At 48.2% G+C, this 14,881-nt stretch overlaps 1 protein-coding gene across 1 annotated transcript in view; it reads right to left on the reverse strand.

Moving 5' to 3' along the window:
* Positions 1 to 14,881, reverse strand: part of LOC149449186 (transient receptor potential cation channel subfamily V member 3-like) — an 84,389-nt gene that overhangs the window by 42,322 nt on the left and 27,186 nt on the right. The window contains exons 4-5 of the mRNA XM_089693663.1: positions 3,944 to 4,120; positions 359 to 499 (exon numbers count right to left, since the gene is read on the reverse strand). Coding sequence (XP_089549789.1) covers positions 359 to 499; positions 3,944 to 4,120 — 318 coding nt within the window. The remainder of the gene's footprint in view (positions 1 to 358; positions 500 to 3,943; positions 4,121 to 14,881) is intronic.

Raw genomic sequence — 14,881 nt, forward strand, 5'->3', positions numbered from 1 at the left:
ATTTGTGAAAGAATGGGGGTTGCTCTCAGATGCTCAGTGAATTCAAGCGTGGTACCATGATAGGTTGCCACCTGTGCAATAAGTTCATCCATGAAATTTCCTTTTCTAGTAAATATTCCATGGTCAACTGTTTGTGGTATTATAACAAAGTGGAAGCAACTGGGAACAACAGCAGCTCAGCCACGAAGTGTTAGGCCACGTAAAATGACAGAGCGGGGTCAGCGCACATTAAAAAAAACACAATAAAGATCAGTGCTTTATTAAAAGGGATTGAATATACAAAGATGTGTTTGAGATAGTGAAACCTGCTTCCCACTACTTGATTTATGCTTTACCATAGCAACATTTTGCCACTTACCAAAGTAAAACCCGTTATTTTTATTCACTGGCTTGAAAAAAAGACCTCTCGCACGTGCATTTATATTGGCTCCCTTTGCAATGAGATACTTCACAATTTCAAGTTGTCTTCTTTCAATAGCGATGTGTAAGGCAGTCTGACCTAGATGAAAAATAACAAGAGTGGTCCAAGTTCATTTTTGTGTTCTTGAAAACACGGTGATGAATTCTATGTATGTCCTACTATATGTCCTATGTATCTACTCTATAAGATCAAACATCATTGTTCAGATGCAGTATTGGTCCTCACAGCTTAAAGAACTATCATTGTATTTTTGTTTACTGTTCTGTCCCCTATGGAACAAAGTACATATAGTGATACATGCATGTTGTTAGGTGCTTCTTATCTTTAGCTAGGAGGTCTAGAATGTCACCCTCCTGGTGCAGCCAGTCTGACACCAGCTACAAAGTAGATGGGTGCTGTATAATGGCAGCTTGTCTTGCTCTGAGTATTTTCCTGAAACAAGAAATGGCAAGGGGAAGGCAGAGGGGGAGAGAAGTTGTCAGCCTTTGCATACCACCTGTTGTTGCTTTTCTCGTAGAGTGTTCAGAGCCAAGACAAGCTGCCATTATGCAGTGTCCATCTCCATCCTAGCTGTTGTCAGAACAGCTGCAGGAGGGGGGGGCAGGTCAGACCTCATAGTGTTTTTTAGAAAGCACCTAGAAACATGGGACAAAGTACTGCATGCATTTTGTCACATAGGGGACAAAACAGTAAAAAAAAATTGTGATTGTTTTTCTTTACAGAGCCACAATTTGTCCAGAATAAAAAACAAACTATAAAAAAAAACGGGCAGTCCGCGTTATCATTGTACTTTACACATTTTGCTGTGAAATATGAACAAACGAGCCACGTATGCAAGAGTGTCCCTCAACAATAGATTCAACAGTGATTGTTAATAGGGATGAGTGGAGTGATACGATGCAAAATTGTCAAAATTTGGTCTCAAATTTCAAGTCATGCAGAGTGCTTGGATAAACACATAGCTTTCCCAAGAAATGCTATACGTTAGGCCTGTGTCACACTAGTGATCCTGTCACTAGCAAGGATTTGACAGGATTGATAAACTGTGCAGAGAAAGTGTTTGTATGGATTCCTCTCTGACCATCTGGATGAGCATGGAGTCACTCACTGCCAAAAATGCTTCAGAATGTGAGACTTTAGCGAGAGAGCAACATCCATTCAACGAGGGAGAGACACATACTAGGAGGGGAGTGTTCCACTGCCCTGCTGTGCCCTGCATAGTGATTTTGCTATTGGTGAGTTTTTACTAGACACAGCATGGACACTGACCTACTGTAAGTCTGTTTATGGACAAAACTATCACATGTAAAGGTTCCTGTGTTCATCTGTTCCCTCAATATCTAATATCACATTCCAGCTAGTTCTAGATAGTTGAAAGACACTTCCGTGACCATCAAGGTCCAAACCTCATCACACTCCTACAAAAAAAAATCTTAATTTAGCCTTCCCTTTTGATTTCAATGAATTTTGCCAAAATGGTAGGATTTCAACAAAATTTTTCCTAAAATTTTGCCAAAACAAAAACAAAACTTTCAATTTTGCGCATCCCCATTGATTAATATGCCCCACGTATCATTATTATACAAAAATAAAGTATTAAGAATGGGAATGCTGGTCTGTAACAATTTGGGCAATTTTTTCGGTATTTTGCCAAGGCGCCCTTGAAGAACCCAGAGAGCACCCCGGTTAAAAAAGGCTTTAACAGCTGTTAATGAAGAGAAAGCTCTCTCTAGTGACCACTCTCTTTATTTAATTGTGATTTAACAAATTATACACCACAATTTTTATGTAGTGGGTTTAACAGAAACCTGGCCCTGAGAAAAATAATGACAGGACCATGAGTTGAGAAGGCTACATTGTGCTTACAAAAGAAAGAAAGTGAAAATGGCTGATTTTGTTTAAAATCATTTCTAAATTAAAGTATATCTAAGGGCAAATCTTTTTTTTCAATTTGGATAAAGTAAGGGAGGGTTAGAACACCTGTAAGTTTTATTTTTGCTATCTGTGTCCCATTGGGGAGATTTCCCTTAATTTCCTGTCCCACAGCCAAAACAGGAAGTAAGAGGAAATCTGTCCAAAGTGAGGGAATCCCAGGTAGTCACCAGACCTAGCATCCCCAATAGAAGACTGTCTCCAGTGGTGTATTTAGGTTTTGTGCTGCCCTAGGCAACACAAAAATCATCAGCCCGCATGGACACCGACCAACACCCCCCCCCCCTTCCTCCTCTTTTGGAGAGAGCCTGACATTGACCAACAACACCCCTGCCCCCCACCTGGGAGAGCCTTCCACTACCCCCCACCCCCACCCCCAGCAATAGAGAGTAAGACACTCATCTTCACAGCTTCGGACATCCCTGGGAATGGGAGTCAGGCTCTACATACACCATCAAGCAGCCTGCAGACTCTCTCGGATCCCACCTGGTTCCTATGGCATGCATGTTCCTTCTTTCATCCCTTCTTCTGGGGGGGGAGGTGCTGCCCCCCTGAAAAATGCCATTCTAGGCAAGTGCCTTGTTTTTCTTGTGGTAAATACACCCCAGACTGTCTCTCTATTACTGTCTATTACTGTCTTGGGGACAACCCTAAATTTGGATTTTTCTTTTGCTTTCCCTTTCTGTAAACATGGAAGATAAAAGAGAGTAAAGCTTCCTTATGGAGGCACAGACAGTAATGAAAACCTGCCAGTTGTTCTGACCTCTCTCCACTGTATCCTGAATTAAAAAAATAAAGTTTTGCCTTTAGTTATACTTTAATATATGTATAATAGCTGAGACAGTGTGAAAACTGTATGGGTAAACAAAAAGTGAATGTAATCATTCTAATGGACTTATTGATGTCTGGGGTGAATGACTCACATGAAGGATTGCTGAAGTTCAAATGCTGCTACAAAATCAAAGGTCAGCAAACAGAAATTGGGTTTTTATTGTGAGTAATTTTACCCTTTCACCTACTTTGAAGCTAGCTATAATAGCAAGAATTATCATTGCTATAACCAATAAAGAGGAGGTTGCTTTTGCAAAGGAGGAGGAGGTTGCCATTGAAATTAGTGGTTCTAGTAAGAGATGCAAATGTCTATCCATGGTACAAGAAAAATATATTATGCAAATGGTTACTGTAGCAAGTCTATTAAATATATTTCTAACAGACCAGAAACCCTATTAAATTTGCAGGTCTAGGAACATTTGGACAACATATATTGCTATACAGAAACATTTTAGTTAGGGTACAATTGAATATTAACTATTGGGTGACGTTTTATCACTGTTAAAAGCTAGGTACAAGACTGAACACTGGAAAAGAGCAGCTTGAGTTCCCAGCATAGCTAGAGAACTGACCATGGTGTGTGCTCCTGCTTAGTGTGTTCAGTTTTTAACAGGAAAGCAGAGGGACCTGCAGGACCACCAGGGATTTCACAAAAACTAAGCAATACAAAGAGAACAAGATACTTTGTCATACAAGTACATGGTACAGCAGGCACATCTCAGAATATGAAATGTTGGGTTTACTTATTCTTTAAGTTACCTTTGTAATTTTCTTCTGTGTATTCAGCATTAATAAAACGGTCCCAGAATCCATTATTTTCAGAAAATGAAATGAGGATGCGCACTATCTCAGGGGTGTTGCTGTTTATATTCAGTAATGCTTTCATCAAACAGGTTTTACCAGTGTCCTTTGCTGTTAGTTTTTTCAAAAGATAATCTGAAATAAAATAAATTACAAGCTGTAATATTTTTACGACTTGATATGACATGTCTTATCACGCTATCATTTTATTGTGCCATTGACATTGTTCCATGTACTCACAAATCACATTAAAATATCTCAATGTTAAAGCCTTGCAAAAACTGGCATGGGGACACATTCTGTCATTCTGCCATGGAGCTGTGTTGGGCTTTTGGTGTTTCTACCTGCCTTAAAAGCCCAACCTCGGCAACTAAAAAAAATATTCCTTTTATTGGGGCTGTGCCTGTACTACAAGGGTATTTGCTCATTGTCTTTGGGAACAATAAAAGGAGATTTACTGTGCTCCTCCCTAACCCCTGTATTGTTTGCACCCCCACAGTACACTGGTCTACAGTCTTGAAGTCATCAAGACCAGAGCAGGGCCCAGAGCTTGATAAAAGTTCTATACACTTCAAATAGGTATCATTATCATTGATAGTGATAGCTATTATTGATATCATTGATAGCTATCACTTGTCCCTGCAATCTACAGTATGTAGCAAGTGTTGTTCATTAATACTGCTCTGAAGCCATAAGTCATTTGTGGGAAAATAGTGGCCAGCCGTAAGTCAAGCTCAAGAAAGTGGAAGAAACCACTGCAACAAGAATGATTTAACTTTACTGAAGTTAGACCAGTATAGTTTGACGGGATGATATAGGTTACAACACTAGTTCTTTGCTCCTTGTACTGTTTTACTGAATAAGAGCATAATGCCATCCATGTTGTACCTGCTGATTTTTAAAGGGCTTGTTTCAAGTACTTTTGTGTGGACTGGCATTCCTGTCAAAAGTATATAGTAATTTAAATCCAAACAACTGCCAGGTGTGTATGGTATAGCAATCGAAGCAGTATTAAACCAAAGAGCAAACATTTTATTATATTGCAGCTTACCAATTCTTAGATGTGATGGCTGTAATTATTTTTTCAGGCTTACTTTAATCTATTTTATTCTAATGATCTGGCCAGTAAGTCTTTTGTTTTTCTAAAGAACAAGCTCTCTTCCAGATGTTACAATTTACAGAGACAAACCATTTACCACTGACACCACTGCCTACAATGATTAGCATTTATGTACTTATGTAAAACCTTTATTCCAAAAGGAAAAAAATGATTGCTGTAACTGATTATAAAGTGTGAGCTGGAGTTTGGCTGCAATTGTTAATGTATTTAAATTTGGTAGAACATTTTACACTCCCCTACCCCCAGACTGACAATATTGCTGTCTGCTGTACTCCTGTGCTCCTTTATCCAGAGTGGAGGTGCTCTAATACAGGGAGGGTGTTACTGGCCAGATCACCAGGTGAAAACAGAGGGGAAAAAAAGCCTAAAACAAAAACAAATGCAGCCACCGCATCTAATGATTGATATTCTGCAAAATATAACATTTTTGATGTTGGCTTTAATACCCATTTTTAAGTATTTCCTATCTATGGTAAATCATTGATACAAAGGGATGAGGTTTAGCAGAGGAAGGAAGAAAACGTGCTTGCATAGCCTTGCTCCAATGGTTCTTTGCTGTCGTAGTGGAGCAGAGCACAAGAAAGAGATATAAGATGTGTCATATAACATACAGTTGTGTTCAAAATAATAGCAGTCAGACATCGCTAACCTGATCAATCACTGTTTTTGGTAGAAATGATATTTCTACATGGCAAATAATTTACTAGCAGGTGTAGTAGAGTAATAGAAATCCAACAGACCCAACAGTCATGACATGCATGCTGCTGATTCTGTGTAATTGAATCACTAATTAAAAGGGGCATGTTCAAAATAATAGCAGTGTGGAGTTCTATTAGTGAGGTCATTCATTCTTTGAAAAACAGGTGGCAATTATTGCCCTTATTTAAGGAAGGAAGGCAGCAAATGTTGTCCATATTGGTTACAGTGCATTTCTCTCTGAAATTCTGAGGAAAATGGGTCGTTCCTGACATTGTTCAGAAGAACAGAGTACCTTGATTAAAAAGTTGATTGGAGAGGGGAAAACATATAAAGAAGTGCAGAAAATGATAGACTGCTCAGCTAAAATGATTGCAAAAACTGAAAGACGTGGAAGAAAGCCAAAAACTACAATTCGAATGGATAGAAGAATAGCCAAAATGGCAAGGACTCAGCCAACAATCAGCTCCAGGAAGATCAAAGAAGGTCTAAAGTTACCTGTGAGTACTGTTACAATTACAAGACGTCTATGTGAAGCCAAGCTATCTGCAAGAAGCCCCCACAAAGTCCCACTGTTGAAAAAAAGACGTGCTGAAGAGGTTACAATTTGCCAAAGAGCACATTGACTGGCCTAAAGAGAAATGGCGTAACATTTTGTGGACTGATGAAAGTAAGATTGTTCTTTTTGGGTCTAGTGGCCGGAGACAGTTTGTCAGACGACCCCCAAACACTGAATTCTAGCCACAGTACACTGTGAAGACAGTGAAGCATGGTTGCGCAAGCATCCATGTGCCATCACACCGCTAGCCACCAGGGACACTAACAGGGGCACCCACTACCCACCAGGGACTGCAAACCATCACCAGGGACTATAGGCCACTATCCCACCAGGGATTGCAAGCCCACCATCCCACCAGGGATCGCTAACCCACCACCCCACCTGGGATCGCAAGCCCACCACCTCCATCTCCGGCGGAGATCTGGCGACTCGCGGCCTACCACGACCACTGAAGCCGTGGCCTTTCCTACCGGCCGCGGCAGACCACGGAGGACCGTGAACCGCGGACGGTCGAGGATTGTTGCCGAGACGCCCCGCTCCGTGCTCCTCAGATAGAAGGAAGCAGCAACCACCCCCACTGGCATGGAGAGGGTAAGCCGCCATTGGCCCCGAGTGGGTAAGCCACCGCTGCCACATCTGCTCCCCCCCGTGCTCCACTCAGCCGTGCCCCTGCTACCGCAGAGCCCTGAGCCCCGCTCCATCCACCAACGCCTAGCCCACTCCACCTCCGGACATCGGCCCACACCACCTCCAGACGTCAGCCTACCCCACCTCCTGACGCCGGGCCTCTAGCACCTCCTGATGCCGGGCCTTCAGCACCCCTGATGCCAGGCCCTCAGCACCCCCTGACACCGGGCCTTCAGCACCCCCTGACGCCGGGTCTTCAGCACCCCTGACGCCGGGCCCAGAGCACCCCCTGACACCGGGCCTTCAGCACCCCCTGACGCCGGGCCTTCAGCACCTCCTGACGCCGGGCCCTCAGCACCTCCTGACGCTGGGCCTACAGCTCCTCCTGACACCGGGCCCTCAACACCTCCCGGCGCCGGGCCCTCAGCACCTCCCGACACCGGGCCCTCAGCACCTCCCAACGCCGAGCCCTCAACACCTTCCGACGCCAGGCCTCCAGCACCCCCTGACGCCGGGCCTTCAGCACCTCCTGACGCTGGGCCCTCAGCACCTCCTGACGCTGGGCCTTCAGCTCCTCCTGACACCAGGCCCTCAACACCTCCCGACGCCGGGCCCTCAGCACCTCCCGACGCTGGGCCCTCAGCACCTCCCGACGCCGAGCCCTCAACACCTTCCGACGCCGGGCCTCAAGCACCCTCTGACGCCGGGCCTTCAGCACCTCCTGACGCTGGGCCCTCAGCACCTCCTGACGCTGGGCCTTCAGCTCCTCCTGACGCCGGGCCCTCAGCACCTACCGACGCCAAGCCCACAACACCTCCCGACGCCGGGCCTCCAGCACCCCCTGACGCCGGGGACATAACACCTCCAAACACCGTGCCCCACGGCTCGTCCAGTCGCCGAACCACTGTACCCATCGATGCCGTGCCACAACACCCACGGACGCTGGCCTACAGCACCCACAGACTGCAACCAGCCAGCTGCGGACCCAGCCGCCCACCACTCTCACTCCCCTCCTACGATTGGACACTGATGAACTCCGTCATGGCATAATGGACTCTCCCCATCCTCACTTCCTGACTGAAACCTCCCTGCTCCCCGACCCGACCAGCACTCCGCTCACCCTAGCATGCCACCTGCACTCCTCCTCCTCGTTCTCCTCTCCTCCATTCCCCAACTCGTCTCCCTCTACCCCCCTACTCCCCCAAAACAGCTCTACATTGCACCCTCACTTCTTCCTTCTCCCCTCTACGGCTCTCACCACCTCCTCCTGATACTCCACTCCCCTGCGGACCCACACGCTACCACCAATAGACCCACACGCTCCTGCACATCCCGTTCCCATGCCACCTTCCTCACCCTTCTCCTTCTAACCGCCGGAGACATCTCCCCGAACCCTGGCCCCCCACCTCCCCACTCCCCCTCTCAGCACCCCCCTGCTCCCGCCAGCCGCCGCAACCCCCTCAACCTCATATCTGTCCCCCTCCTCCCCGCATCCACCCCTCATCTCTCGGTTGCACTCCTGAATGACCGTTCGGTTTGCAACAAGCTCACCGCCATCCACGACCTCTTTGTCTCCCACTCCCTCAACCTCCTAGTGGTCACTGAAACCTGGAGCGCTTATGGCGCAAAACCAGATCCCCTTGCGCGTTCTCCCTCTACAAAGCTGCCTTCCCCACCTACACCACCTCCCTCCACGCCGCCAAGCAAGCCTATTTCGTAACCCTTATCAACACCCTCTCCACCTGTCCTCGCCGGCTCTTCTCCACTTTCAAATCCCTGCTCTCTCCCCCCCCACCTCCACTCAGCACCTCACTCACCGCCCACGAGATTGCCAATCATTTCCAAAACAAGATTGACACAATCCGTAAGGATATTGTCAACTCACAATCTACCTCTCCACCTAGCCCCCCTCTCTCCATCAACCCCTCAACCCTCCCCTCCTCCGACCTCATAGCCACACTACCCCCCACTATACCTAACGCCCTGCACACTATCACCTCCCCAACGCTCCACTCCTTCAGCCCAACTACCACTGAGGAGGTCTCTAAGGTCTTCACTGAAGCCCGCCTCACCACCTGCCCCCTGGACCCTATCCCCTCACAACTCCTCCAGTCACCCCCCCCCTCCATCATTCACTCCCTCACTCACATCTTCAATCTTTCCCTCTCCACTGGCACTTTCCCCTCCCCTCTAAAGCACGCGCACATCACCCTCATACTCAAAAAACCCTCACTGACCCCACTGACCTAAACAACCTTAGACCCATCTCCCTGCTACCATTCACTTCCAAGCTCCTTGAGCGCCTGGCCTACAATCACCTAAGCGCCCACCTCACTGATAACAACCTCCTTGATCCACTACAGTCTGGCTTCCGTCCTCTACACTCCACCGAAACCGCCCTACTTAAAATCACCAATAACCTGCTAACCGCCAAAGCTACTGGCCATTACTCTGTCCTCCTGCTCCTTGACCTCTCCGCGGCCTTCGACACAGTCGACCACCCTCTCCTTCTTACTAAACTGCACTCCCTTGTCGACCACCCTCTTCTTCTTACTAAACTGCACTCCCTTGTCGACTACCCTCTCCTTCTTACTAAACTGCACTCCCTTGGCATCAGGGACGCTGCTCTCTCCTGGTTCTCCTCCTACCTATCCCAACGCTCCTTCAGCATCACCTATAACACTGCCACCTCCCCCTCTCTCCCCCTCTCTGTCGGAGTCCCCCAAGGCTCTGTCCTCGGACCCCTCCTCTTCTCCATCTACACCTCCTCCCTTGGCAAACTGATACACTCCAATGGCTTCAATTACCACCTCTATGCCGACGAAACACAAATTAACCTCTCCACCCCCCACCTCACCCCCTCACTCTCCGCCCACCTCCTGAACGACATATCAGACTGGATGTTGCTCCATTTCTTCAAATCAAACCTGTCCAAAACCGAGCTCCTGGTCTTCCCCCCAGCCCGCGCCCCCCCCATCCTCTCCATCACTACTAACAACGTCACCATCACTCCCAACCCACACGCCAAAGTCCTGGGTGTCACCCTGGACTCAAACCTTTCCTTCCAACTCACGTCCAATTACTATCAAGGTCATGCAGTCTCCACCTCTGCAACATCTCCAAGATACGTACATTCCTCACCCCAGACACTACTAAACAACTCGTACACTCCCTCATCATCTCACGCCTGGACTACTGCAACTCCCTTCTCACTGGCCTACCCAAACAAACGCTATCCCCACTCCAGTCGATCCTGAACTCAGCGGCGAGACTCATCTACCTCACCAACCGCTCCACATCCGCCACCCCCCTCTGCCAATCCCTCCACTGGCTCCTGATTGCCCAGCGCATCAAATTCAAACTGCTAACTCTGGCCTACAAAGCCATTCACAACGCCGCCCCAAACTACCTAACCGACCTGATACCCAAATACCACCCTACCCGTGCCCTTCGCTTCTCACAGGACCTCCTACTCTCTAGCTCCCTGGTCTCCTCCTCCCACGCCTGACTGCAGGACTTCTCCAGGACTTCCTCCATCCTCTGGAACTCCCCACCCCAATCCATCAGACTGTCGCCTACCCTCCTCACCTCCAGGCTCACCCTGAAAACCCACCTCTTCAGGGAAGCCTACCCCACCCTCACCTAACAACTGACCTCCTCCACTCCTCCCACCACTCCATCCCCTACAGCCATTTCCTCCTGTACCACTTTCCCCTCCCTCCTAGATTGTAAGCTTGAAAGAGCAGGGCCCTCGAACCCCTCGTGTGTTGTATTGTTACTGTCTTGTCTCATGTTCTGTCCCCCTTGCTATTGTACAGCGCTGAGCAAACCCTTTGGCGCTATATAAATACTGTATAATAATAATAATAATCATGATATGGGGATATTTCTCATACTACGGTGTTGGGCCTATTTATTGCATACCGGGTATCATGGATCAGTTTGAATACATCAGAATACTTGAAGAAGTCATGCTGCCTTATGCTGAAGAGGAAATGCCCTTGAAATGGGTGTTCCAACAAGACAACGACCCCATAAACACCACTAAACGTGCAACATCTTGGTTCCAGACCAACAAGACGTTATAGAGTGGCCAGCCCAATCCCCGGATTAATCCAATAGAAGACTTGTGGGGTGACATCAAAGATGCAGTTTCTGAGGCAAAACCAAGAAATAGAGAAGAACTATGGAACGTAGTCCAATCATCCTGGGCTGGAATACCTGTCACAGGTGCCAGAAGTTGGTTGACTCTATGCAACACAGATGTACAGAAGTTCTCAGAAACAGTGCTTATACAACTAAATATTAATTAAGTGATTCAAAGAAAAGCAAAATCTTCAAACATTTTTCAGATTACCGTATTTTCCGGCTTATAAGACGACTTTTCAACCCCTGAAAATCTTCTGAAAAGTTGGGGGTCGTCTTATACGCCGGTGCGAGCCGGTGCCAGGGCGGCACTTTTTCGAGGGGCGGCGCGGTGCCGCCCCCCCTCCTCCTCCAACGGATACTAAGTACAGGGGTGGGCAGAGGGGCTGCTGTACCTTACCTGGCTCCGGTCCCACGACGATCCGGTCCAGGAAGCGCGGCTGCTCCTTCTTTCAGTTCGGCCGCTCGATGGTCACGCGGCCGCTCGGCTCTGCCTCCTCACCGGTGATTGGGCGCCAGCACTGGAAAGGCACACAGGCGACCAATCACCGGCGAGGAGGCGGAGCCGAGTAGCCCCGCGAAAATCGAGTGGCCGAACTGGAAGAAGGAGCAGCCGCTCCTCTCCCCCACTGACACTAACGATGGGGCACTATTCCTCCTCCACACTGACACCAACGATGAGGCACTGTTCCTCCCCCACTGACACCAACGATGAGGCACTGTTCCTCCCCCACTGACACCAACGATGAGGCACTGTTCTCCCCACTGATACCACTGATGGGGCACTATTCCTCCTCCCCACTGACACCAATGATGGGGCACTATTCTCCCCACTGATACCAATGATGGGGCACTATTCCTCCCCCACTGACACCAATGATGGGGCACTATTCCTCCCACTGATACCAATGATGGGGCACTATTCCTCCCACTGACACCAATGATGGGGCACTATTCTCCCCACTGATACCAATGATGGGGCACTATTCCTCCCACTGACACTAATGATGGGACACTATTCCTCCCACTGATACCAATGATGGGGCACTATTCTCCCCACTGATACCAATGATGGGGCACTATTCCTCCCACTGAGGAATAGTGCCCCATCATTGGTATCAGTGGATGAAATAGTGCCCCATCATTGGTGTCAGTGGGAGGAGTAGTGCCTCATCATTGGTGTCAGTGGGAGGAATAGCACCCCATCATTGGAATACCATACTGAAATAGCATACCATATTGAAATCAAATCTGATGTTTTTTCATTTTTATTTGGTGTGTGTTGGAAGAGGGGTAGTCTTATACGGCGCGTATAGCTCAAACCCTATATTTTAACAGGAAAAGTAGGGGGTCGTCTTATACGGCCAGTCGTCTTATAAGCCGGAAAATATGGTATATAGTGAATGTTTGAGTTTGTAAAGAAGAATACAAACACTGCTATTTTTTTGAACAGTCTAATATTCACTTTTCTTCAATTTTTTTAGAGGAACAACACAAATTTGATCTATTTTTCTTCATGTTATGATTTGGAATAGAATGTGTAGTGTTCCCAATGCATTTGTGTGTATGGAAATAAAAGCTATTAGAAGGATTTTGAGCTTTATTCACTTTTTTCAACACACTGCTATTATTTTGAACACAACTGTATGTATTTGAGGATAATCTGCTATAGTTGAAGTGCACGGAAAAGATTATAGACTTTCTACAGCTGCTAAAATGTAGCTAGGGTGGGATAGATCCAAATAACTTCATACAGGCTAAATTTCAATAAGTGATATGACTTTATCAGCCTGATCACACCTACAAGCTGTGTGTGCCACCCTTTCATATGGTTGGAACTAGAGATGAGCGAAGAAATGAAAAATTCGATTCGACTGATTCGGCGAATTCGTGGACAATATTCGATTCGAGTCGAATAAATTCGCTGTGAATTTAACTTAAAAAAGGGTGTTTCTAGGCTTCAGAGAGACTTAATATTAGTGCAGAACACTGTACCTTTAATTTAAATGCCCTTGGAGTCTGCTGGGGAAGAGAAATAATACTGTCACTCAGTATGACATGCAGATGAGTGCCGTCGATCTTAGAATCACCGCATACTTCACTCATTTGGCCAGTCACGGGGCCAAAACCAGTGTTTGGAGCCACAGTGTGGCGGTGGAGGCAGCAGCAATGGGAGGCCATACAGCAACCTATGACAAAATGGAAACCAGCAGGAGTGTGAGGAGACCTGAAAGTGGCACATGGCAGAGTGGGAGCAATGGGAGGCGGTACAGGGACCCAGGTCACACTGTGGGCCCAGCAGCAGCGTGACCAGGCGGTACGGGGGTCCATGGAAGATTTGGGGCCTGGCAGCACCTATGGGAGGCCTGTAATCTGCCAGCACCCTATGACAAAATGGAACCCTGGGCTGGGGCAGGCAGAACCGCCGTATCTTTATCACGGTTTTCCCAGGCCACCGAATGGCGACGCTGCATATGCTGACGCAACGCTGTAGTCCCAACATGGGCCCCCTGGCCACGCTTGACTTTCTGGCCACATAGTCGACATACGGCTACGTTTACTTCCTCGGGCGGCTTGACGAAAAATTGCCACACCGCAGAGTAGGAAACTTTGCCTCCTCTACTCCTCACTGGCTGACTGCTACTTCCTCCGTGCACACCGGCACCACTACTGGCCGTGGTGGTAGGCTGCAGTGGAGCTGGTGCTCTACTCCGTGGCCGTTTGCCTCCACTGACACTGCTGCGACCCTGCTGCCTCCTGGCAGCAGCAATGGGAGGCCGTACAGGGACCCATGAGAGACTCTGGACTTGGCAGCAGCATGAGGAGGCGGTATATAGGGGCCCATGGCAGATTAGGGGCCTGGCAGCAGCTATGGGAGGCCCGTAATCTGCCAGCACCCTATGTCAAAAAATTCAACACACCAGCAGTGTGAAGAGACCTGAATGTGGCACATGGCAGAGTGTGGCGATGGAAACAGCAGCAATGGGAGGCCGTACAGGGACCCATGAGAGACTCTGGACTTGGCAGCAGCATGAGGAGGCGGTATATAGGGGCCCATGGCAGATTAGGGGCCTGGCAGTAGCTATGGGAGGCCCGTAATCTGCCAGCACCCTATGTCAAAAAATTCAACACAACAGCAGTGTGTGAGGAGACCTGAAAGTGGCACATGGCAGAGTGTGGCGATGGAGACAGCAGCAATGGGAGGCCGTACAGGGACCCATGAGAGACTCTGGACTTGGCAGCAGCATGAGGAGGCGGTATATAGGGGCCCATGGCAGATTAGGGGCCTGGCAGCAGCTATGGGAGGCCCGTAATCTGCCAGCACCCTATGTCAAAAAATTCAACACACCAGCAGTGTGAAGAGACCTGAATGTGGCACATGGCAGAGTGTGGCGATGGAAACAGCAGCAATGGGAGGCCGTACAGGGACCCATGAGAGACTCTGGACTTGGCAGCAGCATGAGGAGGCGGTATATAGGGGCCCATGGCAGATTAGGGGCCTGGCAGCAGCTATGGGAGGCCCGTAATCTGCCAGCACCCTATGTCAAAAAATTGAAAACACAAGCAGTGTGAAGAGACCTGAATGTGGCACATGGCAGAGTGTGGCGATGGAGACAGCAGCAATGGGAGGCCGTACAGGGACCCATGAGAGACTCTGGACTTGGCAGCAGCATGAGGAGGCGGTATATAGGGGCCCATGGCAGATTAGGGGCCTGGCAGCAGCTATGGGAGGCCCGTAATCTGCCAG

This window comes from Staurois parvus, unplaced genomic scaffold (genome assembly GCF_062004578.1).
Source record: "Staurois parvus isolate SC_StPar_1 unplaced genomic scaffold, SC_StPar_1.0 ptg000635l, whole genome shotgun sequence".
Taxonomy (NCBI): Eukaryota; Metazoa; Chordata; class Amphibia; order Anura; family Ranidae; genus Staurois; species Staurois parvus.